The 27547-nt window shown below is 44.1% G+C and overlaps 1 protein-coding gene across 1 annotated transcript; it reads left to right on the top strand.

The window, feature by feature from the left end:
• LOC126203477 (fatty acid-binding protein 2-like) lies at nt 1-27547 on the top strand. Its single transcript, XM_049937800.1, has 3 exons — nt 1-154; nt 11180-11460; nt 27342-27547. The coding sequence occupies exons 1-3, from the start codon at nt 73-75 to the stop codon at nt 27390-27392; spliced, it is 414 nt and encodes a 137-aa protein (XP_049793757.1). The 5' UTR covers nt 1-72; the 3' UTR covers nt 27393-27547.

Genomic DNA, 27547 nt, shown 5'->3' with positions numbered 1-27547 from the left:
CTGTAGCGCGTCATAACATAGTCGTCAAACTGCCTGCGTTGTAAGTGCTTCAGCGACAGATCTACCGGCAAGATGGTGAAGCAGTTCTCAGGCAAGAAGTACGAACTGGATGTCGCCAGCCAGGAGAACATGGACGCCTTCCTGGAAGCCGCCGGTGAGTTCTCTTCATACTTGCAAGGCGACGGCGCCTACTCATCACCATCAGTTTCCTGCAGATTTAAGGCCAGAAATGAAACAGACAAAAATCGCATCTCCAGATAGCCAAGTGTTTAGAGAAAATAGCATATTTTGGCGAGGGTTAGGCGAGACGTGAGCCATTTATGTCCAAGTAGTTTCCAGACACCGCTTGGCGCAACGGGTAATCTAATGGTCATAGGTTCGAGTCACCATGCGTAGTTTCTTTTATTTTCAATTTTTGCGCTACGTGACACTGCAAATAAACCAAATAATGCTCAGTACAAGGTGATTCAGCTGCTACTATCGCTGTCTTTTTATGCAGCACGCGCAAACTATTATTTCTGCATAAAAATGATAACTTAGTTAAATTTTGCACCCGTTTTCGCTGGAGGTCACGGTTTTCCTGTTATTCAAGAAAAACATATAAAAGTGATCTACAAACGCATCTCCACTGCCACACTTTCCCTCACCAGTCAGGATTTCTAGTATGAGATTTTCACTCTGCAGCGGAGTGTGCGCTGATATGAAACTTCCTGGCAGATTAAAACTGTGTGCCCGACCGAGATTCGAACTCGGGACCTTTGCCTTTCGCGGGCAAGTGCTCTACCAACTGAGCTACCTTTTTTTTATTTTTTTATTTTTTTTATTGTGAGGAATAAATAGGGAATTTTTTTTCCCAAAAGAAAAACAAAGACTCCAATTATACTGGTTTCTCCTGCCAGTAAACAAAAATGAGTCTCCTTCGTCTTGTTGGCGAAGAAGCAATCTTTTGGAACAAAAAAAAGTTTCTCAAAGCCAAAATAATATTTCTTTTTCCTTTAAGAACAAATTATGAGGAAGAAATAAGGATAAGCTTTTTAAGTCGTCGTGTGACTTGTAGTTAAAGTCCAGTTCTTACAGGAGCTCTTGAAGTGTATCCGCCTACAGCATGCCAGCTCGTCCAAACGTGTCTTCTCATGGCGTAGGCGTGGGTTCTGGGTAGCAGATCTATTCAGTTCGGTTCGGTTTATACAGTTTTCAGCTTCTCAGGGCTTGGACGTTCCAGCTACTAGGTGGGTCATCGAAAGTGCTCCGTAAGAAATTGGAAAAATATTGTTTATAGCGTGGGTTGCGTATCAGGACGCAGTGTCGTTCGTTGAGATAAGTCCAATATCCTAGCGTAGACTTGTCGCCAGAAGTAAAAAGATAGCGAATCGTGTGACCACAGATCCAATTCACAGAGTTAGTTTTGGCGGAGGGGTAGAAAGTCTTATCGGGGTACAAAAGCATGTGGACGTCGATCTGAGCCGGTGTCTGGCGAGTAAGAAACGCCAAAATTCGCCGCGCAAGTGTCCAGACGTCTAGCGCTGTGCAACAGTGGAACCGGTGGACATCCGTGTCATCCACCCCACAGTGGGTGCAGAGGGATGAATCGGCGAGATGGATGCGGTGCAGACGATCTCCGTTAACTTGTTTGCCATTCACGGTGATGTACCACGCTGATTGAACGTCTGATTCAAGAAAACGCGCATGGATCGCCTTCCATATGTGTCGCCACACGTACTGTGGATACTTACGTTCGATGAGGTTGGACGGGCGGCACTGTTGTAACAATTCGGAGACTGTTTTCGTGAGGTAAAAACGGGTAAGTGGTAAGGACCGGTAGATATAACTGAACTCCAGGAAAAATCGTTGGATGTAATAAAAGGGTGTTGGAATGGTCGATACCAGTACTGGGGCGGACAAGGAGGCCGGTGCAAAGTTGTGAAGCAGGAGGCTAGTAAGGCTCTGTGGGCAACGATACCAAAGTTTTAGTTGGGAACTGACGTATAGTGCCTTGACACGAGTCGGCACGTGGATGAGTCCCACCCCGCCACGATCTCGTGGCAGTGCAAGGGATTCATACTGCACCTTGAATAACATCCCCGAGCTGACGAAGGAGCCGAAAGCCATCAACAGTCGTCGCGCCAGGAGATTTGGGACTGGTAGTACTTGAGCCACGTGTGGTATACGGGAAGCATGATACATGTTCAAGTATTGCGCGCGTTGGATAACGTCGAGAGCTCGTAGCCGGTGATCTGCGAGAGTTGCTCTGATTGTCTGTAGCAAGCGTCTACCATTGATTGTCGCTGAGCGGCGCAGGTCTGCTGCGAAATCAAGTCCAAGACACCGTATGGTGGCGGCGACACTAAGGGGGGCAGCGCATCTCTCCGGCAAGCCCTCACCAATGAGCAGGACCTTGGATTTTGACACGTTGAGGCAGCTCCCCGACGCTTCGCCGTAAGTCGCCACCCATGTCAGTGCTGCTCGTACTTCATCTTCACTGCGCAGATATAGTACTATGTCGTCTGCGTAGGCTGTACAACAAAAACGGTGGCCTTGCACAGCCATGCCTTCCAAACGTTGGCGCATGCCCTGGAGCAGGGGTTCCAAGGCGAAAGCATACAAAATCGTGGAAAGAGGGCATCCTTGTCGTACAGATCGTGCGATGACCAGGGACGGTGTAAGGCGACCATTGTACATGATTTTAGAGGTTGCACTACTCAACAGGCGCATAACCGCTGTGACAATACCGCCAGGAAAACCCATATGCTGAAGAACTGTCCGTAAATAGAAGTGGTCAACACGGTCGAAAGCCTGGCTGAAGTCCAGTGAAGCCAAGGTGCCAGGGAGACGCTGATGATGCGCTAATGCTATCATGTCTCTGTAACGGCAAAGGGCCGTACGGATGTTGTTGTCGCCTCCTAGGGAAGTCTGGTCGCAGGATGTGACATAACGTGCGACCTTCTTGAGTCGCGATGCCAGTAGCCGTGTGAATATTTTCATGTCGCTGTTGAGCAAAGTAATTGGTCGATATTCCTGGACCCTCGATAACCCGCGTGGTTTATGGACGGGGATAATAATGCCTTCTAGAACGGCGCTCGGGACCACTGTCATCGGTGACATCAGCTCTTGTGCGATTGCCGTCCACGTGGAAGCCAACAAATAGTGAAAACTTTTATAAAATTCGATGGGTATACCGTCAGGTCCAGGAGATCTGTTATCGGAACCCGCCTTGATAGCGTCTACCACTTCATCTGTGGTGACGTCGTCTTGGAGGTCATGCACTGCATCCTCCGGAAGAGTGTTCGTAGTAAGCTGAGCGACTTCTGTGATCAGTGCTGCAGAATGCGGTACGGCTGCGTATAGCCCGGCAAAATGAGCATGGAGAACACGACCGATGCTTTGTTGGGTGTCGTGCCGGCGCCCTTCCACATCAGTGAGGACTTGGATCAGAGCTCGTCGTCGTCGTTGTCTTTCCTGAAGGAGGTGGTACATCGACGGACGTTCTTGAGTGATTCGATTAGAAGCTCGAGAACGGACTACAGTGCCTTCCAAGTTACGCCGCATGATCAAGGAGATCTGCGCCTTCGTGCGATGGACCATCGACTGCCGGGCTGGCGAGAAAGGCATCGTCGTACAGTCACGGAGAATGGTGTAGTAGAAGTGCAGGGTATTAGTTTGCCACGCCTTTGATTCCTTCCCATAACTCATCAGAGTCTTCCTGAGGGTTGGCTTTGCACAGGAGAGCCACCATGATAAGGTGTAGGCTTCTCGACGATGGTGGCAGCGTGCCCACGCTTCTTCGACCATACGGCGACAGTCTGAGGAGGTCAGGTGAGCGACGTTGAGTTTCCACAGACCACGACTATGCCACACTTGTTGTCGGGCGAGAGTGACGTCACAGAGGTACGCATCATGGTCTGAAAAGGCCAAGGGCCAGACTTCCGCATGACGTGTGCCATCAGCAAGGGAGCGGGTAACGTAGATGCGATCTATGCGGCTTGACGAATGAGAGGTGTAGAATGTATATCCCGGTTGAATTCCGCGGAGCTTCTTCCATGTGTCAACAAGTCGGAGACGGTCGATAACCACTGAGAGAGATGCACAAGGGGAATGTCGTGGGAGTTGGTCCGCGGGCTCTTGTGTCGAGTTAAAATCCCCACCGACTACCAAATCGTCCTGCGGACCGGTGAAGAGGGGTGTGACGCTTTCGGCAAAAAAAAGTTTGTCGGTCATGACGGCGGCCAGTGCCGGACGGAGCGTAGATATTAATAATACGCACGCCGAACAGTGTGAGGGCCATACCTCGCGCAGTGGGGAGGTAGATGACGTCCTCTGCAGGGAGTCCGTCGCGTAGCAGGATGGCGACGCCGCTACCGGTATCGGATGCGGGGGAAACATGAGCGTTGTATCCGGTGGGAACTAGGAAGTCAGCCACAAACACCTCTTGTAAGAGTGCTATATCCACATCCGCAGAGTAAATAGTGTCTCTGAACATGGCCAGTTTATGGGGGGCACGAATGGTGGCAAGATTCATTGTGGCGATACGATATTGCTGTGTACGGCCATCCTCAGTATTTGCAGAACGTGCGGTAGAAGTAGTCGGCAGGTGGAGACCCGCCGGTGGTCCCGCCGTGGTGATAATTACTGGCGGGGCGCCAGCCCCAGTGTCGCCGAGGTGGACTCCTGTGCAGACACGCTGGCAGTCTGTTCCACTTCTTCTTCAACGTCATCGGCCCAGGAAGCCGACGACGTGGACATGTGACGGTCACGTACTTCCGGAACGGGTGTTGTGGATTCCGCAACATGAGTGGTAGGGGGACCGCCGTCATCATTCGTTGACAACGGCGAGGACACGTCCCTGGCTGGGAGAGTAGGCGTCACAGGAGGGGCGCCTGTTGCTGCCACATCGCGTGACTGGACGCAATGTGGGAGATCACCGTCAGACATCAGGTCGACATCTCGTGGGGCCGTCTGAGAAAGGGCGTCATCGGAAGGCGTTCGTCGTCTTTTCCTGTGTTTGCGAGGAGACCGCTGTTTTCTGATGTGGGCTTCTGAATCAGAATGTGGTCGCCCGTCGTCTGACGCCGAACCCGTCTGGACAAAGGTAGACGTTGGCACGACACCCAGGTCGACGTCCATGGTTCCAACAGGAACATCGGTTTCGGTCTGCAAACCGGATGGTCCTGAAGCGAGCACTGGAGGCGACACCGTGCTTGTGTCCTCGGCGCGTTGTGCTGCGGCGGGCGGCGTTGACGATGCTGCTGGCGCAACCGAGATTGGTACGACGGGGTCCTGTGCAACCTTGGTGTAGGTGATGGGTAAGGACGTGACCGTCGAAGCCTGGGTCTCATCACGTAACGGCGTCTGAATTAAACGGCGGTGTAAGCATTCGGAACGTACATGTCCCTCCTGGCCACATCCTGCGCACATTCGTGGCTGTCCATCATACATGACGATGGCCCTCACACCGCCAATCAGCAGGTACGATGGGACATGTTTCGTCAGCTCAATTTTTATTTGCCGGACGCCATTTAATACGGGGTAGGTCGTAAATGTTTGCCACTTCTCCGCGATGTGACCCAAGACTGTGCCATATGGTTGGAAAGCGGCAATGACCACATCCTGAGGCACCTCGAACGGGAGCCCAAACACCCGCAATGTCCGGAGACCGAATCCAGCATGGGCGACTGTCACAGCACCCATATGTCCATCAGAGTGTTTCAATTTCAGTCCGTTGGCATGCGGTAAATTATGTCATTGCAAATTTCCTCCGTCGACATCTTGATGTAGACAACACTTCCAGTGATGGAAAAATGTATGCCGATTACGTCCTGGGGGTTCAAACTTAGATCCTCGCGTATGAACTGTTCGACTTCGAAAGCTCTGGGTCGTGGATGTTCGGCCTGAAACGTTACTTTGATCGTTGCACGGCGGTACGAGTGCGCCATGGTGTACGTTAGTACTGGACTCAATAGACACAAACACCGCGACGCGGAAGTAAACACCGCCGAGAGCGGAGCGTCGGACGGCGCGCGGAGCAGCTCCGCACGCTAGCACGGCTGCGAGCCGACGAGCTACCGAAGCACGACTCACGCCCGGTACTCACAGCTTTACTTCTGCCAGTACCTCGTCTCCTACCTTCCAAACTTTACAGAAGCTCTCCTGCGAACCTTGCAGAACTAGCACTCCTGAAAGAAAGGATACTGCGGAGACACGGCTTAGCCACAGCCTGGGGGATGTTTCCAGAATGAGATTTTCACTCGTGGCACTCCCTCCTACTAGTGTGAAAAAAAATTTCATACTATATGAACTATTCCCGACATTCAACCTTTTTTGGTCTCCATTGATTGAGCTACTACACCACCAACATAGTCGGCTACTTCGTTAAAATTATTAATTTAAACGTGCCAGTGAGGATAACGAACGAATAACGATTTTTGTAAACATTACGCAAAAACTAATTAAGTTGACAATTCGATCCAAACTTAGTCCTAACAAGCTCAGTAGTTTCGTACTCAGAACACGCGACGAACACAACGATATAACTGTTTATTTAATGCTGTTAAAGTTCACAAAATTCTTACGTAAAATTTACACAAACGTCAAGTCGACTATGCCGGCACATAATAAGGCCAGTCAACGAAGACGAAAAAAGGAGTCGGCCGCGGTGGCCGTGCGGTTCTGGCGCTGCAGTCCGGAACCGCGGGACCGCTACGGTCGCAGGTTCGAATCCTGCCTCGGGCATGGGTGTATGTGATGTCCTTAGGTTAGTTAGGTTTAAGCAGTTCTAAGTTCTAGGGGACTTATGACCTAAGATGTTGAGTCCCATAGTGCTCAGAGCTATTCTTGAACGAAAAAAGGTCGAATGTGGGAAATAATTCTTTCAGCAGCTAATTTTCGTACAATGACAGGAGGGAGTGCTATGAACTACATACGAGAAATCCTGACCTGTGGGGACTGAGTGGGAGTGCGTTTGGCGGTGACTTTCGTCCATTTCTCTCTTGAACAGCTCGAAAACTACGGCGTCTAGCGAAAAAAGTATATATTAGGACTAATAGTTAGCGCGTAGCGAGCGAGACAATGTGGCAATCTAGCGCGTGTTTTATGGAGGCCAAATATAACATTGTGAGTCGCATAAAACAACAGCGCTAGTGGCAACTGAATCACCGTGCATACCGTATTTTTTAATGTTTTCATAAAGTCGTGGAGAAGGAAAGCGAAGGAATATTTGGTATTGCAAAAAAAAAAAAAAAAATTCGGGTAAGGATTGTTCTTACAGCGTCCACAAAGATTATGCAAGTAATTGTCCAAGAAGGGACTGTAATTTAAGCGTGCAGGCTTTAGACCTTCGAGCAGAATTCATCACACATCACCAGCAATCCTCGCCAATATTTGGCGAAACTATGCGTTACGGATGGTTTGCGGCCAAACTGTGCGTTGAGAGACAAGCTTTTATGAATCTAAACCAACTTTAGAACAACTACATACTTGTAAAAATGTGACGCGTGCTAGATGCCGAGCAAATTACTCCTTCTCTGTTTTTGCAGTGAATATCAACCCAAAACGTGTGATTCATCAAGTGTAAAATAATTAAAGTATCCTATCTAATTTTATGTAGGAAGTGCACGTGTACATTTTGAATTCCGTTCCTCGAAATTTATTTGCAATCCCAAATGTTTCTTTGCCTTTCGTTTTGATGCGTTTTGTAAAATTAATAATAAATACAATGTACTGAGCATTATTTCGGTTTATTTGTGGTGTAAGTAAAAACTGAAAACAAAAACTAGCACCCATGACCTTGAGATTGCCATTCTGTATACTTCCCCCTGCGTCAACAGCTGCCAGGAACGGCTAAGATCTCGCGCGACCAGCACCAAAAACGCTGTTTTCTTTTTTTTTATGCTTATTTAGCTGGAGCTCCCACTTCTGTCACTTCGATTTCTGACCAAGCTCACCATATACTAAATAATAAATGAAAAGCACCAGTTTGCTTTTGTTCTACATATACCATAAATTTGGGCGAAATCTGTGGTTACTAGTATGCGCAGTCCCCTCGTAAAGCCTGCTCGTGCACGGTATACACAGACATACTTGTAAGTACCTCCGGGGTTTCAGAAGCCGACTGCTTGAAACTGCAACGCAAGCAGAAAACAGACACATATCAGAGGACAGAGTATCTCTTCAAGTTTATGACTCATATAATAGGTTGCATAACATTGCTCTACATTTTCCATCTCTTCACTGTGGAATCACCGATTGCATTGATCATCTTTCCTTACAACTCTTCCAAATTAAGTGGCAGTGGATGCGGAAACACATGATCTTTTACATCTCATAAGATGAAGTCGCATAGAAATAAATCGGCTGAGACAATCATAAGCATGTGAAGGAAAGTGCAATAATCTTCTTGTTCCAAACTGGAGTCTCCACTGTCTTTCTGTAAATGTAGCATAAGCCTTTGCTGCAGCAAGTTCGCATACGCAAAACGGGACACAGCTATCTTCGAAAACAAAAACGGTTCATACATGTCTAAAGAGTAGAGGGCATAAAAGACGTTAACTCTAGGTGAATCGCGAATGTGTTCCACATTCTCGTGTGGAAGTTCTGCGCCTCAGACACGCGTGTTAAGGCCGTTCACCAGTTCAGACACATGGAACGTGATTTCGTCACTGAAAGCAATTTCTTTGAAAAACCGTCCTTGTTCAGTAGGCGACAAAAGTCATTTCGAAAGTCGGGACGAAGGTCGTTGATCCGCGTAGTCATCGCATGTAGCAGACGTTTGCGTAGACTGCTGCTGAATCCGCGGTCGTCTACGCGCATGACTCGTTAATTACTTCAGGCTTTTCCACCAGACCTCTTTCCTTCTGTTGCCTTCTGCAACCAGTCTCACAGAGTTTAACCAGTTTCACAGAGTTGTTCTACCACACATAAATCGTTTTATCTGTTGGAGCTGTTATCCGATATTTCGTACGACATCGTTGCTGGACCTTCGCAACCATCCGCTTCGGTATCTGCTGAACCAACTCGACAGCTTGCTCAGCGAAGGGGCCCGGGTTCGATTCCCGGCCGGATCGGAGATTTTCTCCGCTCGGGGGCTGCGTGATGCCAACACATGACAAAGCCTCAGCCTGTGTAGCCTCATATCAGGGTACATCTTGACCCAAATTAATACTGTCAGTTGTCGAAATACACTTTTGAGGTGGCTGTATATGCACATAGCAAAAACCACTAAATTAATAAAATAGATTTCAAAGACACAAAAAGCAAGTATCGCTTTATTATACGGCGTGTTCTGACACTCCTCCTCCTAGTGGCGCGTTCGCCAAATACGCCACGGCGCGTATTACGAATCGAAACTTGCAGACCTGCTACATCCACTGATATGTGTCACTTTTCTGTCTGTCTTGCAGTTTTCGCGTTGTTGTGCTCTGAAACCTCAGAGGCACTTATGAATAGCCCCTGTAAATGCTAGAACATCTGTAAAAACTTGATATCGCAATGCCAAGATAGGCATCAATGTGGGGTGAGGCAGTATGTATTTCATTGAGAAAATTATCGATACATTAGCGACCGACCCAGTTTCAAACGGGTAGCATTAATAGTTACAAACAGACAACATAACTGGAACCACAACGTAGATTCATGAATAAATTTCAGAATTTCAGAGAACAACCTGAACTTGCTCAATATCATCACTTCCACTTAAGGAATGCATGGCAGGGTTGTTTGGAAGCGTGAGTGTTTTATGTTCCATATTGAATTGGCGTTTTGAGTGACTTCTCTTGGCAGTGGCGCTAGCACATCATGATGTACGTAATATGTTCACTAGAAACGTAAATATTGTATTTGAACCATGGGAATATGTATCTCTGATTGATTCAATATGTATGAGAAGCTGGCTGAGGTGGCACAAATAAAAAAGAACAGATAAGAAAAACCGCATAATATACGTGTTTAACTCGTGTTACAGCTCTCCTCTTGTTACACTATTTACGCACTGGGAAGTACTGTTGAGACTCATTGTCGTATTTCTTTGTCATGGATTCTTCATGGCAGAGCTCTTCGCCGTAGCACACATGGAATCGTGTCCACATATAGATTCGATTCAAGGAAGGCAGAAAGCTGAATGGTGGTCATCCAATGTGGAGCTGAAAGAACGTACTGTATGTAAACGAATCAAAATTGCTGAAATTACCGAAGTAGTTATTTGGAAAACGTATTACTGGTAGCATAAAAAATAAAACAGTACATGTTTAGGATTTGCATGATTTTCGCTGTGCAGTTGTTCTCATACGATTGCAGGGAAACTATTGGCTAATTACTTTAAATCATAAGTCTCACATCACAGCTGCTGACAAGGTGACCATCTTTCTGTTATTAGTCATATTTATTGTGGTGTGCCTAAAGGATACTCCATTCTCGTATAGCTAAATAGCAATTCAATCAAATCACGTTAATAGTTTTTATTGCAATGAAGTAGATCGACAATTCTTTGGGTCGCAAGCAAGTGCCGACATGATATAATCATTGTCCGTCGCTATATCAGTGTCCATACAAGCAATTATTATAAGGCACAAGTCTGAGTATAACAGTTAGTCCTGCTCTTGTAGTGCCGGGTCTACTAGTCCGTGGTCTGCTAGTGTCGGTATCTAGCCTTGATGATCAGAAAAGTCGTGTCTGGAGGCGCCCTGGACAGTGGTGGGATTCCAACCTGACGGTCACCCGTCATAGTTCGACAACCAGGAGCGACTGTCTGTGGTGCCATTTCTTTTCATAGCAGAACGCCTTTGGTTCTCACTTTTTTCGCATGGTCCAACGTTTCTGTTGCAGATGATACTGAAAGACCAATACATCCGGAGCGGATTTAACCATCATGGTGTGCGTCACAACTTTACAGAAGCTCTCCTGCCTACATTGCGGGATTAGCACTCCTGGAGGAAATGGCTGATCCAGAGCTTACGGGACACTTTCTAGAATAAATCATTCACTCAATTTAGGCAGGGTTCTGGATTCTATCCTTGTCTTACACAGAGTTTTAAGCCTGTAGGGAGTTTTATAAGGTGGCATACTCCGTTGAAGAGTGATTGGTCAGTTTTGAAGCCTTGATCCTGAAAAGGAATTAAAGGTAGAAGCAACTCCGAATTGGAATGTGTATCTCAATTAGGTGGGTGCGATCTTTACTTTTTTTTTTTCACAGGTATCGCCGAGGCGGATAGGCGGAAGGAAATATTGGGCCACAATATGACCATCGGTGTGACGGTGAATGGCGACGAGTACACATTCAGCTTGGAAGCAGCTGGCCGCAAGTTTGACACCAAGTGCAAGCTGGACGAGGAATTCGACGAGACGTTATGGGACACGACGACGCGCAGCAAGTACTCCGTCAAGGGAGGCGACACCGTGGTGCACTGGTCGCGCTACCCAGACGGCAAGGTCATCACTTCGGAGACCAAGTACTCGGCCGACAAGGCTCTGCAGGTGAGTCAGACATAAGGGTGTAAGCGAATGTGTGTTGGTGTGGGTGTGGGTGTGAGTGTGTACCACAGAACTTAGACACGCAAACGAGGGCTAGTCATAAATTAACCTCCGATTCGGTATTAAAAGAGGATTTTTTTTTCATGTGAAGTCTATGCTTTCATACTAACGCTACTTTTACACATAGTTGCCAAATACCCGGCCATCTGTGAAGACCGCTTCTTCCCACGAATGGGCAGAGGCATAAAATTGAAATTTATGCCAAATTCTAAGGACTGCGGTCCATTGGTGGTGTATATACACTGAAGAGCTAAAGAAACACCTACATCAGCGTAATATCGTGTAGGGCCCCCCGAGCACGCAAAAGTGCCGCAACACGACGAGGCATCGACTTATGTTTGAAATAGTACTGAAGGGAGCTGACACCATGAATCCTACAGGGCTGTCTATAAATTCGTAAGAGTGCGACGGGGTGGAGATGTCTTCTGAATACCACGTTGAAAGACATCCCAGACATGCTCATTAATGTTCATATCTGGGGAGTTTGGTGACCAGTGGAAGTGTTTAAACTCAGAAGTGTGTTCCTGGATCATCTCTGTAGCAATTCTGGAGGTGTGGAGTGTCGCATTGTCCAGTTGGAATGAGCCAAGTCCGTCGGAATGCACAATGGACGTGAATTGATGAAGGTGATCAGACAGGATGCTTACATACCTGTCACCAATCAAAGTCCTATCTAAACGTATCAGGGGTCCCATATCACTCCAACTGCACACGCACCACACCATTACAGAGCCTCCACTGCTTTAACAGTCCTCTGCTGACATTCCGGGTCCATGGATTCATAAGGTAGTCTCCATACCTGATCTCGTCTATCTGCATGCAATTTGAAACGAGACTCGTCTGACCAGGCAACATGTTTCCAGCAATCAGCTGTCCAGTGTTGGTGTTAATGGGCCACTGCAAGGCAAGTGTTCAAATATGTGTGAATTCCTAAGGGACCAAACTGCTGAGGTCATCGGTCCCTAGGCTTACGCACTACTTAAACTAACTTATACTACGAACAACACACACACTCATGCCCGAGGGAGGACTAGAACCTCCAGCGGAAGGGGCCGCGCAATCCCTGATATGGCTCTCCATGCAAGGTGTAAAGCTTTGTGTCGTGCAGTCATCAACGGTACACAAATGGGCCTGCGGCTCCGAAAACGAAAACCCATATCGATAGTGTTTCGTTGAATGGTTTGCACGCTGACACTTCTTGATGGCCGCATTGAAATCTACAGCAATTTGCTTCTGTCACGTTGAACGATTCTCTTAATTCGTCATTTGTCCCGTTCTTGCAGGATCTTTTTCCAGCCGCACCGATGTCTCAGATTTGATGCTCTGCAGGATTCCTGATATTCAAGGTACGCTCGTGAAATGGTCGTACGGGAAAATCTCCACTTCATCACTATCTCGGAGATGCTGTGTCTCATCGCTCGATCTTCGACTATAACACCACGTTCAAACTCACTTAAGGATACAGGGTACTTATAAATGGAGGAAAAATCGAAATTTTTTATGTCTTTACTAAATTCTATAGCGTTTCCTGATTGCATTTATATATACATTATAGGGTTTCAAATGAAGAATTACCTACATAAACCAAATTTTAAAGTTGCGGTCATGTACGCCTCCAGGCTCTCTTTATTTCTGTTACAGAAACCAATATTATTTCGAAAAGAACTGTGAACGTTTCTGTTTCCAGCGATTTACGTATGATATATTTTATATGTTGGTAACAGTGGAGGTTTTTAGTGTCTGTAAATAATTATCTTTGCTGGTATTTACTGTTGTTTCGTTGAAGCAGTTTGTTCACGTGTTAATGAATGTTTGTTGCGCAAGTGCTACATATATTTGTAGAAGTACATATCCTTTAGTGTGAAATAAATACGAATTATGCCACGCATCAAGAAATTCAGTAAAGGAAATTCCGTGGTAACCAGTTCACAAACAAAGCAAGCCACACTGTTGAAAGTAAACTAGGTATCAGTCTTCAGGGAAAAACTCCCACATGGCACTTCTCCCATGATTCAAATTTTTTTGTTAACAATGATGCTGTTTGTAGTGAATTTGTTGTTGGTGATAATGGAAGTGGCGAAATGTAAAGAATGTCTGGAAATAACTGAACAACAAAGTAGCAGGAAGCGTTTAGCGTCAAAATCAGTTGTTTTGTGTAGATCCTGCAATAAATCTACGTCTAAAATGACTTAGAATATTGTGCATAATTCATATGATGTGAATTTGGAGTTAGTGTATGCAAGGCGTGCAATAGGAAAAGGAAAAATAGCTGCTCAAACGTTTTGTGGTCTGGTGGACTTTCCTCCTCCTCCCAGTGGGTTCAGCAAGTACATACAAATACTTTTAGGTGCCTTGACTTTTGCGTCTAAGGCATCTATGAAACGTGCAGTAGAAGAAACTGTAAACACTAGTGGAACCAGGGACATTGCCGTTGCACTTCATGGGACATGGCAACGTCGGGGACATCGTTTCCTGAATGGTGTTGTATGTGCTACTACTCCGGAGAATGGAAAAGTTGTTGGTGTTGAGTACTTAGATAAGTACTGCCACACCAGCCATGGCACCCGGCAGGTAATACTGAAGAACATATTGAAAATCAGTGTTCTAAGAATTATGATGGTTATAGTGGAGGTATGGAGTGTGATGGAACACTAAAAATATTTCAGAGGTCGGTGCCCGTTTATAACGTTAGATACACGAAGTACCTAGGCGATGGGGAATCTGAAGCTTTCAATAAAATTAATGAGCTGAACGTTTATGGTAATACCTTGGTAACAGAACTGGGGTGTTGTGGACACATGCAAAACAGAATGGGTGCTAGGTTGAGGAAGCTACAAAGAGAAATGAAAGGGAAGTTGCTATCTGATGGAAAATCTGTTTGGCCGAGGCAGATTGACAGAAACTAAATAGACCTTCTTCAGAGTTATTATGGATGGACTGGTCATTAGACTAACTGCACCTCTGAATGATGTTACAGCAATGAGAAAAGCAGTATGGGCCACCTACTTTCATAAGTTGTCCACAGATGACCACCCTGTTCACAGACTTTGCCGTAAAGGAGCAGTGTCTTGGTGTGGTTACCAAAAAGCAAAAGGGTCAAATATAGCATCATAAGCATTGCCTTTCTGAACCTGTTATGAATGAAATAAAACCAATTTTTAGAGACCTGAGTGAACCTGTTTTGCTTAGTAAATGTTTTCATGGGGGCACTCAGAATACAAATGATAGTTTCAACCATTGCATATGGGAAAGATTACCCAAGAATGTTTTTGTAGGACTAAATACATTAAATGTTGGTGTACTAGATGCAGTGATATGTTTCAATGATGGAGTGACATAAAGGTTGGAAGTCCTGAGAAATTTGTGCATAAAATGTGGCTCTAATATGGAAGATCAATTGCTTGCGTGTGACAGACAACAGGTGCATGAAGATTCGCTCTTCAAGTTACCAAAGAAGCAAAAAGTGCTAAAATTAATGCCAAGAGGAAGCTTGAAGGTGAATAAATGCTGCAGGATGAAGACTATGCTTCAGAAATGTTCTGAGGCACAGTTCAGTTGGACTCATATATTTCATTCACAATTTGCCGCAAGTTGTATTTTTCAGAATTCTGGTACAAATATTTCCTAAGGTTTATAAAGAATTGCTCTTATTTTTTTCTCTGACTTGCAATAGTCCATACTTACGTAGTAGACCTAAGCTTTACTGCAGAAACAACTAAATCATAGGAAAAATAACATTTTTATTAGGAAAAAATTATAAAAATTAAAATGTAGGATGTGATAAATTTTTATCCTTGTAATATACATAATAGGTGGAATTAAACAGGTCTAGTACCTCAGCCATCATGTCATGCATATATGGTAAAAATTGGGTCTCATTCAAATGTATAACATTGGATTAAATGGTACCTCTATTTGAGGAAGCATTTTCTTTGTAATTTTTTTAATAACCCTAAGCAGGTTCAAAAATATTCAAATTATTTCTGATTCGCTTAGAAAGTGTGCTGCATTACCAGATATCAACCAAAAATCTGTAAAATATTTACTTTATAAACAGTGCCTGAAAGAAATAGGTATTGAGTTTTACGTAATATTGGGCTGGAAAAGTACCTTGCATCCTTAAACCTTCATAATCTGCGATTGTAGCAGCACTAAACGATCTAACAACTGTGCCAGACACTTGTAGTATTATATAGGCGTTGCCTATCGCAGTGCCGTGTTCGGCCTGTTCACATGTCTATGTATTTGAATAGGCATGCCTACACCAGTTTCTTTGGCGCTTCAGTATAATTTAAGCTTCTGTGTCAACGCAGAATACGGCCATATATACTACATATTCTGATTCTCACAAACTCACTCACTGAAACCTATAGATGTCTTACCTACGTGCATGTCAGGCATGGTGGTTTAGCGGGAAAGCGCATTCACCGATCGAAACAGAGATACCTTGGGATCGAATGTCAGTCGGACCACAGATCTTTCAGTCTTCGTTTTAACCTAGCCTTCACCTCTGAGTCACCAGAAGCAACACGTGGTTCGGATTCCACTATAAACTGTATGTTTATCGTATGTGTGTGCGTGTGTGTGTGTGTGTGTTTGTGTGTGTATTCATTTATATTCATTTATTCATTAATATTCCTTTATTTATATAATAAATTAACAAAAATAGTAATAAAAATAAAATAAATAATTTTTATTTTATTAAAAAAATAAAAAATCTCCATTGCTCCCTCACACACACACACACACACACACACACACACACACACACACACACACATTCACAAAACAGCTGAATGCAGAAAACTGAGAATGTTGGCAACACTTAGAAAAACAAATGAAACTCTTTATCAAAAAGATTGCAGTTACAATGATGTGTAACGTAAACAGTGAACTGAAAGAGAACTATAAGATGTCCACATGGCTGCCAGATGAGAAAAAGCAGTTTGCTTGGATGCAATGAATTAGAAGTTACCTGTAAGTAACTTTCCATTTCATAAAAAAACGTTAAGGAACTGTTTTTAAACCTATAACCCAGATGTGAAACCATAACCTATGAGTAAAAATGGACAAATCATGTAATATTTCAGGACACCTAGGTGCCATGTAAAAAAGGCGAAACGCGTCTGGGTGCATAAATAAAAATAAAAATTTCTATGTGCAGCATCCAAAAAGGCATTTTCTTTGAAATAACTGCAATTTATATACACATACTGCGAAAATGGTCACTACAAGAAACGTGAACATATCTTGTTTTTATGTTACCTGCTATGTGCGTGTCCTTGAAATGACATTGACCACGTTTCAGTGCAAAGTCACTAGGTGGAAGGGCTGTGGTCAGTAGCACACTGTTTGGGTTCTTGTCGCATTGGTTACGTTGGTACAATGGATGCTGATTGTGAGCAAAGAGTGAACATTACGTTCTGCGTTAAGCACGGGGAAATATGGTCAATGATTAAGCAAGTATATGCAGGCGAGGCACTTTCAGGATGTCGTGTTTTCGAGTGGCAGAAAAGGTTTCGTGAAGCAAGAGATTCAGTGCAGGGCGATCCCAGAACTGGTCGCCCGTCTACAGCGCATACCGATGGAAACGTGGAGCGTGTAGGCAGTCACTGAAACAAGACCGTCATGAACATGTGCGTGCGATATCAGAAGAACTCAATTTGAATCGTGATGTGTGTCATAAGATTTTACGCGAAGATTCAGGGTAACGGAAACTTAATGCAAAACTCATCCCTCACTCATTAATAGATGGACAGAATGAGGAAAGACGAAGAATTTCTGCTCACCTATTGAATAGAGCCAAACGTGAGCCCACATTCCTGTCAAAGATTATTGTTGGGGATGAAAGTTGGTACTACTTGTACGACCCCCATACGAAGCGTCAAAGTGCTGAATGGTGGAGTCCAGGATGACCAGCCTCGAAAAAAAGGTCAAACGACAGCCTCTGAGAGCAAAGACAATTTTCCAGAATGAGATTTTCACTCTGCAGCGGAGTGTGCACTGATATGAAACTTCCTGGCAGATTAAAACTGTGTGCCCGACCGAGACTCGAACTCGGGACCTTTGCCTTTCGCGGGCGAGCTTCTGTAAAGTTTGGAAGGTAGGATACGAGGTACTGGCAGGACCGAGCGTGAGTCGTGCTTCGGTAGCTCAGATGGTAGAGCACTTGCCCGCGAAAGGCAAAGGTCCCGAGTTCGAGTCTCGGTCGGGCACACAGTTTTAATCTGCCAGGAAGTTTCAAAGACAATTTTGATCAACTTCTTTGATAGTAAATGATTAGTTCACCATGCGTATGTTCCTCTAGGGCAAACAGTACACCAAACTAAACACCGAAGTCTTGAAACGTTTGCGACAAGCAATTTTACGTCATCGTCTCGATTTGTGGCATTTTCAGGAATGTTTCCCACTATATGGCACTGCAACACGCCATGACGCTTTATCTGTTACCGAGTACTCAGACACTGTGTTACTGCCATCCACCATATTCGCCTTGCGATTTTTTCTTGTTTCCGCGAGTGAAAAGGCGAATGAAAGAAAAGCTTCCTCAAGGTATCAAAAGCATCCAACCGGTTGTGACAAATGACCGTACAAGAGTAGTTGTTGAAAATTTCCCTGGTTGCTGCTAAGACCTCCAGAAACATAGGCAACTGTTTGTAGATAGCCAGTGGGACTATTTCGATAGGAGCTAGGATCATTACTTGGTAAGCGTCCTGGAACTATTCTGACAAAGGCAGTATTTATTCATTCTGGATATATTTTGGGGTAGTCTGTCTTAGTTGCCGCGTCCGTAAATGGTTTCACTCAATCTCTGGGTTTGAGCGATTTCAGTTACATACGTATTCAGCCATTTTTGTTACACACGAACCATGAATACGTTTTTCAAGTTTCTTAGAGACTAATAACTTGTCTTATCTTAAGAAAAGGTGAATAAAAAGTGTTATTAAAAGAATGAAGAATTTTTCCAAATTTGTGTATTTATCTATACAAAACGCTTTCCGTACTTGTGCAATTAAATATGTATTTTTGGATTGTTTCAAAATGCTAATGAACCATGCTACATTATTAATTTTTGTTTAAACACACGAACAATTACTTTTTTTACAATTTATTGTAGCTCTGTGTATTCATCTCACTGGTTTTCAGCCATCACCTACAATTCTCTTTGAGTAAATACTGAGGTGACGTGAACAGAAAGCGTATAAGAAAATTATTTAACTTATTTGTTGATTTATTCACTTTCTTTATAAGCTTGTACTGCCACTTGCTGGAAGTATTTCTTCACAAGAAATACAGGGTGATTCAAAAAGAATACCACAACTTTAAAAATGTGTATTTAATGAAAGAAACATAATATAACCTTCTGTTATACATCATTACAAAGAGTATTTAAAAAGGTTTTTTTTCACTCAAAAACAAGTTCAGAGATGTTCAATATGGCCCCCTCCAGACACTCGAGCAATATCAACCCGATACTCCAACTCGTTCCACACTCTCTGTAGCATATCAGGCGTAACAGCTTGGATAGCTGCTGTTATTTCTCGTTTAAAATCATCAATGGTGGCTGGGAGAGGTGGCCGAAACACCATTTCCTTAACATACCCCCAAAAGAAAAAATCGCAGGGGGTAAGATCAGGGCTTCTTGGAGGCCAGTGATGAAGTGCTCTGTCACGGGCTGCCTGGCGGCCGATCCATCGCCTCAGGTAGTTGACGTTGAGGTAGTTACGGACAGATAAGTGCCAATGTGGTGGCGCTCCATCCTGCTGAAATATGAATTGTTGTGCTTCTTGTTCGAGCTGAGGGAACAGCCAATTCTCTAACATCTCCAGAGAGTGTGGAATGAGTTGGAGTATCGGGTTGATATTGCTCGAGTGTCTGGAGGGGGCCATATTGAACATCTCTGAACTTGTTTTTGAGTGAAAAAAAAACTTTTTAAATACTCTTTGTAATGATGTATAACAGAAGGTTATATTATGTTTCTTTCATTAAACACACATTTTTAAAGTTGTAGTATTCTTTTTGAATCACCCTGTATTTGTCATCTGTTATTAATTTATTTAATTAGTAATATAGTTTTAAAATATGAATCATCCCCGCAGATACTGTACATGGCATTAAGTTTTTCTTGTGCATCACTCTTTATCCAGTCATATGATTTCTTCCTTTCCCACGTAACTGAGTGTTTCGGCTTTTTTTTATCTAGACACAAAGTTCCTTGTTAAGTAAAAGCCTATTCATAAACATGGATGAAAAACTGAACTAAATGCTACTTATTGGCACTCAATAAAAAGTAAATATCGGGGCGACAGTTACAGTGACGTCAGGCGGTAGCACACTGCAATCAGCAATAATGATTTAGCGATGCCGAGACGACTGAATGCTTCCGCTTAAAACTGAATGCGCCAAGGACGAGGTGACTCCAATAGTTGGAGCTCCCAGAGGTCCACAGGGATGCGAACGTGGGTATAGACTGTTAATAATCATGGGCAGGGAAAGGCTTAACTGCGAAACTGAAGTACCAAAGGGTGAATGTGGATAGCAGTTATTCATACCGTGAAATATTATACCCACTACTTTTCACAGGCCGTGAAATGTAAATATGTGTGTCGAACATGGTTGTAATTTGTATCTACTTAGATGGACAAGTAATTTTCTGCACAAGACATTACCTTTCACACAAATAAATAGATGAATGAGTAAGAGCTAGATTCAAATTAATGGAGGTCATCACACCTTTTCAGTAAAACAGAATTCAGAATGTCGTGAAAATTTACAAATATTCTTTTCTTCTTCACATAACCCTTAAGGAACTTTCATGCTCAAGGTCGTACAACCAACGATACACGTGCAAGAACACAATCCACAGCAAAATAGGTTTTGATAAGTTTTAAATGATGGAAACGAGAACTTGTCTATTCAGTACGTAATCAAATGAACGAAATAAGCCCTTGGATGTTATTACGATGCGTTTATTTGCAACACCGTTTAATAGTAACAGTTCAATATCATAAAACGATTCCTCTCAAAAAGTTAATAAAATGCTAGAGCATGGCAAAGTTGACTATCACATCCATCACATGTGAACAGGCTACGATTATATCTAATCTGTGGATGGCGAGATTGCCACACAGCCAAAATTTCTTGCTTACATCGCAAATTTTTAGCCCTCGCATGTCTTTGGTAAGCTGAATTTACTGGTTTACTGCACAGCGTTATTACTGTACTGAAGCTGTAATAACCAATAGGCTTCTCCTAGTTGTGCCAAAGACTGACTTTAGTCATTAATAATGTAAATCGGCATTTCGCACTAAAACAGTAACGATTCCTCTTCTTATTTACTGCCGAGTAACAACTGTTTTCAAGAGGCGCGTTCCTCTCCCCACTCTCGCGATTCACCACCGTGCTACGCGGTCCAGTCGCTACCTTTGCCTCCATGAGAATCATCATCCTACTTGCTGCCGTCTTGTTCTGCAACATTGCTTAATGCAGCGAACTTTTGCTATCTGCAGGGTTCCAGTAAACCTAAAACCTTGAAAAATAAATACCCTTCAAAACGGGGGAATCCTCGCAACATGTAGTTGATTTGTGATGCTGCCTCAGTTGCATATAGCAATCATGTTCAACACGAAAGTGGTAATCGGTCTCTCAGACGTTCACTGTCGCATCCAGATTGAAGTTCATAAATGTCTACAGTGTGAAGAGCACGTACAGACTCTTTCGTGGGCTTCCACAGCTTGTAGTATGTTGTTCTTGCATACCTATTTGCACGGAATGTAGTTCAGAGCTCTTTTGTTTCATGTTGGAGACTGTCAGCGTCGCTAATCATTGTGAGCTCGAGGTGTCAGTGTTGATAATGTAAACCTGTGGTCACAAGAGACCTGCTATGCCGCATCGACGTCTGTGTGCAGGAAAACGCTGCCTCTTGGTAATACCTGCCATTTTCAATAAGCAATCATTCACTTACAAGAGTAGCACAGACAAAAGCCTACCGCACAGCCACCCACTCCCCCCCCCCCCCAAATCAAATACACTACTGGCCATTAAAATTGCTACACCAAGAAGAAATGCAGATGATAAACGGGTATTCATTGGACAAATATATCATACTAGACCTGACATGTGATTACATTTTCACGCAGTTTGGGTGCATAGATCCTGAGAAATAAGTACCTAGAACAACCACCTCTGGCCATAATAACGGCCTTGATACGCCTGGGCATTGAGTCAGAGCTTCGATGGCGAGTACAGGTACAGCTGCCAATGCAGCTTCAACACGATACCACAGTTCAGTAAGAGTAGCGACTGGCGTATTGCGACGAGTCAGTTGCTCAGCCAAAATTGACCACACGTTTTCAATTGGTGAGAGATCTGGAGAATGTGCTGGCCAGGGCAGCAGTTGAATAGTTTTCTGTATCCAGAAAGGCCCGTACAGGAACTGCAGCATACGGTCGTGCATTATCCTGCTGAAATGTAGGGTTTCGCAGGGATCGAATGAAGGGTAGAGCCACGGGTCGTAACACATCTGAAATGTAACGTCCGCTGCTCAAAGTGCCGTCAATGCGAACAAGAGGTGACAGAGACGTGTAAAACCAATGGCACCCCATCCCGGTACAAATGGTTCAAATCGCTCTGAGCACTATGGGACTTAACATCTGTGCTCATCAGTCCCCTAGAACTTAGAACTACTTAAACCTAACTAACCTAAGAACATCACACACATCCATGCCCGAGGCAGGATTCGAACCTGCGACCGTAGCGGTCATGCGGTTCCAGACTGAAGCGTCTAGAACCGCACGGCCACATCGGCCGGCCCCACCCCATACCAACACGCCAGTATGGCGATGACGAATACACGCTTCCAATGTGCGTTCACCACGATGTCACCAAACATGGATACGACCACCATGATGCTGTAAACAGAATCTGGATTCATCCGAAAAAATGACGTTTTGCCATTCGTGCACCCAGGTTCGTCGTTGAGAACACCATCGCAGGCGCTCCTGTCTGTGATGCAGCGTCAAGGGTAACCGCAGCGATGGTCTCCGAGCTGATAGTCCATGCTGCTGCAAACGTAGTCGAACTTTTCGTGCAGATGGTTGTTGTGCTGCAAACGTCCCCATCTGTTGCCACAGGGATCAAGACGTGGCTGCACGATCCGTTACAGCCATGCGGATAAGATGACTGTCACCTCGACTGCTAATTATACGAGGCCATTGGGATTCAGCTCGGCGTTCCGTATTACCTTCCTGAACCTTTTTTTTTTTTTTTTTTTTTTTTTTTTTTTTTTTTTTTTTTTTTGTCATCAGTCTACTGACTGGTTTGATGCGGCCCGCCACGAATTCCTTTCCTGTGCTAACCTCTTCATCTCAGAGTAGCACTTGCAACCTACGTTCTCAATTATTTGCTTGACGTATTCCAATCTCTGTCTTCCTCTACAGTTTTTGTCCTCTACAGCTCCCTCTAGTACCATGGAACTCATTCCCTCATGTCTTAGCAGATGTCCTATCATCCCGTCCCTTCTCCTTATCAATGTTTTCCACATATTCCTTTCCTCTCCGATTCTGCGTAGAACCTCCTCATTCCTTACCTTATCAGTCCACCTAATTTTCAACATTCGTCTATAGCACCACATCTCAAATGCTTCGATTCTCTTCTCTTCCGGTTTTCCCACAGTCCATGTTTCACTACCATACAATGCTGTACTCCAGACGTACATCCTCAGAAATTTCTTCCTCAAATTAAGGCCGGTATTTGATATTAGTAGACTTCTCTTGGCGAGAAATGCCTTTTTTGCCATAGCGAGTCTGCTTTTGACGTCCTCCTTGCTCCGTCCGTCATTGGTTATTTTACTGCCAAGGTAGCAGAATACCTTAACTTCATTGACTTAGTGACCATCAATCCTGATGTTAAGTTTCTCGCTGTTGTCATTTCTACTACTTCTCATTACCTCTTGGTTGTTGTACATATTGTATATGACCCGTCTCTCCCTATAGCTTACCCCTACTTTTTTCAGAATCTCGAACAGCTTGCACCATTTTATATTGTCGAACGCTTTTTCCAGGTCGACAAATCCTATGAAAGTGTCTCGATTTTTCTTTAGCCTTGCTTCCATTATTAGCCGTAACGTCAGAATTGCCTCTCTCGTCCCTTTGCTTTTCCTAAAGCCAAACTGATCGGCCGGCCGAAGTGGCCGTGCGGTTAAAGGCGCTGCAGTCTGGAACCGCAAGACCGCTACGGTCGCAGGTTCGAATCCTGCCTCGGGCATGGATGTTTGTGATGTCCTTAGGTTAGTTAGGTTTAACTAGTTCTAAGTCCTAGGGGACTAATGACCTCAGCAGTTGAGTCCCATAGTGCTCAGAGCCATTTGAACCATTTGAACCAAACTGATCTTCACCCAGCGCATTCTCAATTTTCTTTTCCATTCTTCTGTATATTATTCTTGTAAGCTGTGGTGTCACCGCCAGACACCACACTTGCTAGGTGGTAGCCTTTTAAATCGGCCGCGGTCCGCTAGTATACGACGGACCCGCGTGTCGCCACTGTCAGTAATTGCAAACCGAGCGCCGCCACACGGCAGGTCTAGAGAGACTTACTAGCACTCGCCCCAGTTGTACAGCCGACTTTGCTAGGAAAGGTTCACTGAGAATTACGCTCTCATTAGCCGAGACGATAGTTAGCATAGCCTTCAGCTTAGTCAATTGCTACGACCTAGCAAGGCGCCATTTATCCTTTGCTATGTATCTAATGAAGCATGTACAGTAATAAGACCAATGTTCACCAATTATGGATTAGAGTTAAGTATTCCAGAAGCTACGTACTTTTCTTTATAGCATTCATTACGTATCCTGTTTCAGACATCACGCCAGCCTGCGTGAGCTTATATCGTGCATTTCGGCTTCCTCAAACAACACGGTGTTGGCACTTCTGCCGACACATCATAAGCAGCTTCGATGCATGAGCTGTTAAGCTGATTGTGCGATAATTCTCGCACTTGTCAGCTCTTGTCGTCTTCGGAATTGTTTCGATGATGCTTTTCCGAAAGTCAGATGGTATATCGCCAGACTCATATATTCTACACACCAACGTGAATAGTCGCTTTGTTGCCACTTCCCCCAATGATATTAGAAATTCTGATGGAATGTTATCTATCCCTTCTGCCTTATTTGACCGTAAGTCCTCCAAAGCTCTTTTAAATTCCGATTCTAATACTGGATCCCCTATCTCTTCTAAATCGACTCCTGTTTCTTCTTCTATCACATCAGACAAATCTGCACCCTCATAGACGCTTTCAATGTATTCTTTCCACTTATCTGCTCTCTCCTCTGCATTTAACAGTGGAATTCCCGTTGCACTCTTAATGTTACCACCGTTGCTTTTAATGTCACCAAAGGTTGTTTTGACTATCCTGTATGCCGAGTCTGTCCTTCCGACAATCATATCTTTTTCGATGTCTTCACATTTTTCCTGCAGCCATTTCGTCTTAGCTTCCCTGCACTTCCTATTTATTTCGTTCCTCAGCGACTTGTATTTTTGTATTCCTGATTTTCCCGGAACTGTTTGTACTTCCACCTTTCATCAATAAACTGATGTATTTCTTCTGTTACCCATGGTTTCTTTGCAGCTACCTTCTTTGTACCTATCTTTTCCTTCCCAACTTCTGTGATGGCCCTTTTTAGATATGTCCATTCCTCTTCAACTGTACTGCCTACTGCGCTTTCCTTATTGCTGTATCTATAGCGTTAGAGAACTTCAAACGTATCTCGTCATTCCTTAGTACTTCCGTATCCTCCTTCTTTGCGTATTGATTCTTCCTGACTAATGTCTTGAACTTCAGCCTACGCTTCATCACTACTATATTGTGATCTGAGTCTATATCTGCTCCTGGGTACGCCTTACAATCCAGTATCTGATTTCGGAATCTCTGTCTGACCATGATGTAATCTAATTGAAATCTTCCCGTATCTCCCGGCCTTTTCCAAGTATACCTCCTCCTTTTGTGATTCTTGAACAGGGTATTCGCTATTACTAGCTGAAACGTGTTACAGAACTCAATCAGTCTTTCTCCTCTTTCATTCCTAGTCCCAAGCCCATATTCTTCTGTAACCTTTTCTTCTACTCCTTCCCCTACAACTGCATTTCAGTCGCCCATGACTATTAGATTTTCGTCCCCCTTTACATACTACATTACCCTTTCAATATCCTCATACTCTTTCTCTATCTGTTCATCTTCAGCTTGCGACGTCGGCATGTATACCCGAACTATCGTTGTCGGTGTTGGTCTGCTGTCGATTCTGATTAGAACAACCCGGTCACTGAACTGTTCACAGTAACACACCCTCTGCCCTACCTTGCTATTCATAACGAATCCTACACCTGTTATACCATTTTCTGCTGCTGTTGATATTACCCGTTACTCATCTGACCAGAAATCCTTGTCTTCCTTCCACTTCACTTCACTGACCCCTACTATATCTAGATTGAGCCTTTGCATTTCCCTTTTCAGATTTTCTAGTTTCCCTACCACGTTCAAGATTCTGACATTCCGCGCTCCGTCTCGTAGAACATTATCCTTTCGTTGATTATTCAATATTTTTCTCATGGTAACCTCCCCCTTGGCAGTCCCCTCCCGGAGATCCGAATGGGGGACTATTCCGGAATCATTTGCCAATGGAGAGATCATCATGACACTTCTTCAATTACAGGCCACATGTCCTGTGGATACACGTTACCTGTCTTTAATTCAGTGGTTTCCATTGCCTTCTGCATCCTCATGTCGTTGATCATTGCTGATTCTTCCGCCTTTAGGGGCAATTTCCCACCCCTAGGACAAGAGAGTGCCCTGAACCTCTATCCGCTCCTCCGCTCTCTTTGACAAGGCCGTTGGCAGAATGAGGCTGACTTCTTATGCCGGAAGTCTTCGGCCGCCAATGCTGATTATTTATCAAAGACGCTACCCCTTTTTTTTATTTTATTCGCTAAGGACAAACACACCTATACTCGAGGTTCGACTCGGACCTCCGACGGCGGGAGCCGCGCGAACCGTGGCAAGGAGCCTAAGAACGCACAGCTAACCCGCGCTGCGCGTGCAGTGCACTCTGGTCTAACAAGAATACGGTCGAGCAGAAATCTCGCCCATGACTGAAACTCTGGCAAACCATGTCGCTCTCTAGCTGTTTGTTCGGTGGCGGCCCTCTCGGAAATTCGATGCCTATTGGGGGAAGTATATTAAGAACACACTATAGTCCCATAAGGACTATAGGGTATGCAGCCACTACTGACAGCGTTCTCCATACTAAAAGGATGTGTTTATTTACTAGTACAATGACAACTAAGATAAAGATAAGAGGACTTTGACTTAACTACTGCGAAAACAATCATAATCTACAAAGATTATGCACCTTTAGAACAAAGATGGTAACTTTAAAACAAAAAGACAGAAACGAAGCAAACATCTAATGACAAAAAAGGGTCTGTATCTAAGAAAGTAAAAAAAATGCCGTATGTATATCATGAAATCCTCCAACCATTCTCCAGAGGTCTCCCACGTATTAGTTCACACCGTTTATATGGAAACACAAAATTACAAAATGAAGAAAATGTGGAAGTGATTTTGATGGTAGAACAGTGAAATCTATTGAATATTCTCTGTAAAATTTGACATTTCACTCATTCCTAATGATTAATCTGTATTTAATTTTATACTTAACTTGTGGCGCTTTTTCTTCTGAACTGCAGTCTGTTGATTCTTACGTAAAGTGTATGGTGGCAATAATCCATTGATCACATTTTTACAGCCTGAGAATGATAACTTTTTTTGATTACAGACGATTACTCTTGGTGATGTCGTGGCAAAGAAGACGTTCAAGGCCAAATGAGTTGGTAATCAGAAGATCGATTGTGGTGATACTTCACCTCCACATTCACTGCAATCGTTGATGCAGCTATTCAGCACAGTTCAAAATGACAGTTTTAGAAGTTACCTACCATAACTTATTGTAAAACAATTTTAATCAAATGCCAGCCAATTGAA

The sequence above is a fragment of the Schistocerca nitens genome, chromosome 9, assembly GCF_023898315.1.
Source record: "Schistocerca nitens isolate TAMUIC-IGC-003100 chromosome 9, iqSchNite1.1, whole genome shotgun sequence".
NCBI classification, from domain to species: Eukaryota; Metazoa; Arthropoda; class Insecta; order Orthoptera; family Acrididae; genus Schistocerca; species Schistocerca nitens.
This window is presented reverse-complemented; position numbering and strand designations above follow the sequence as displayed.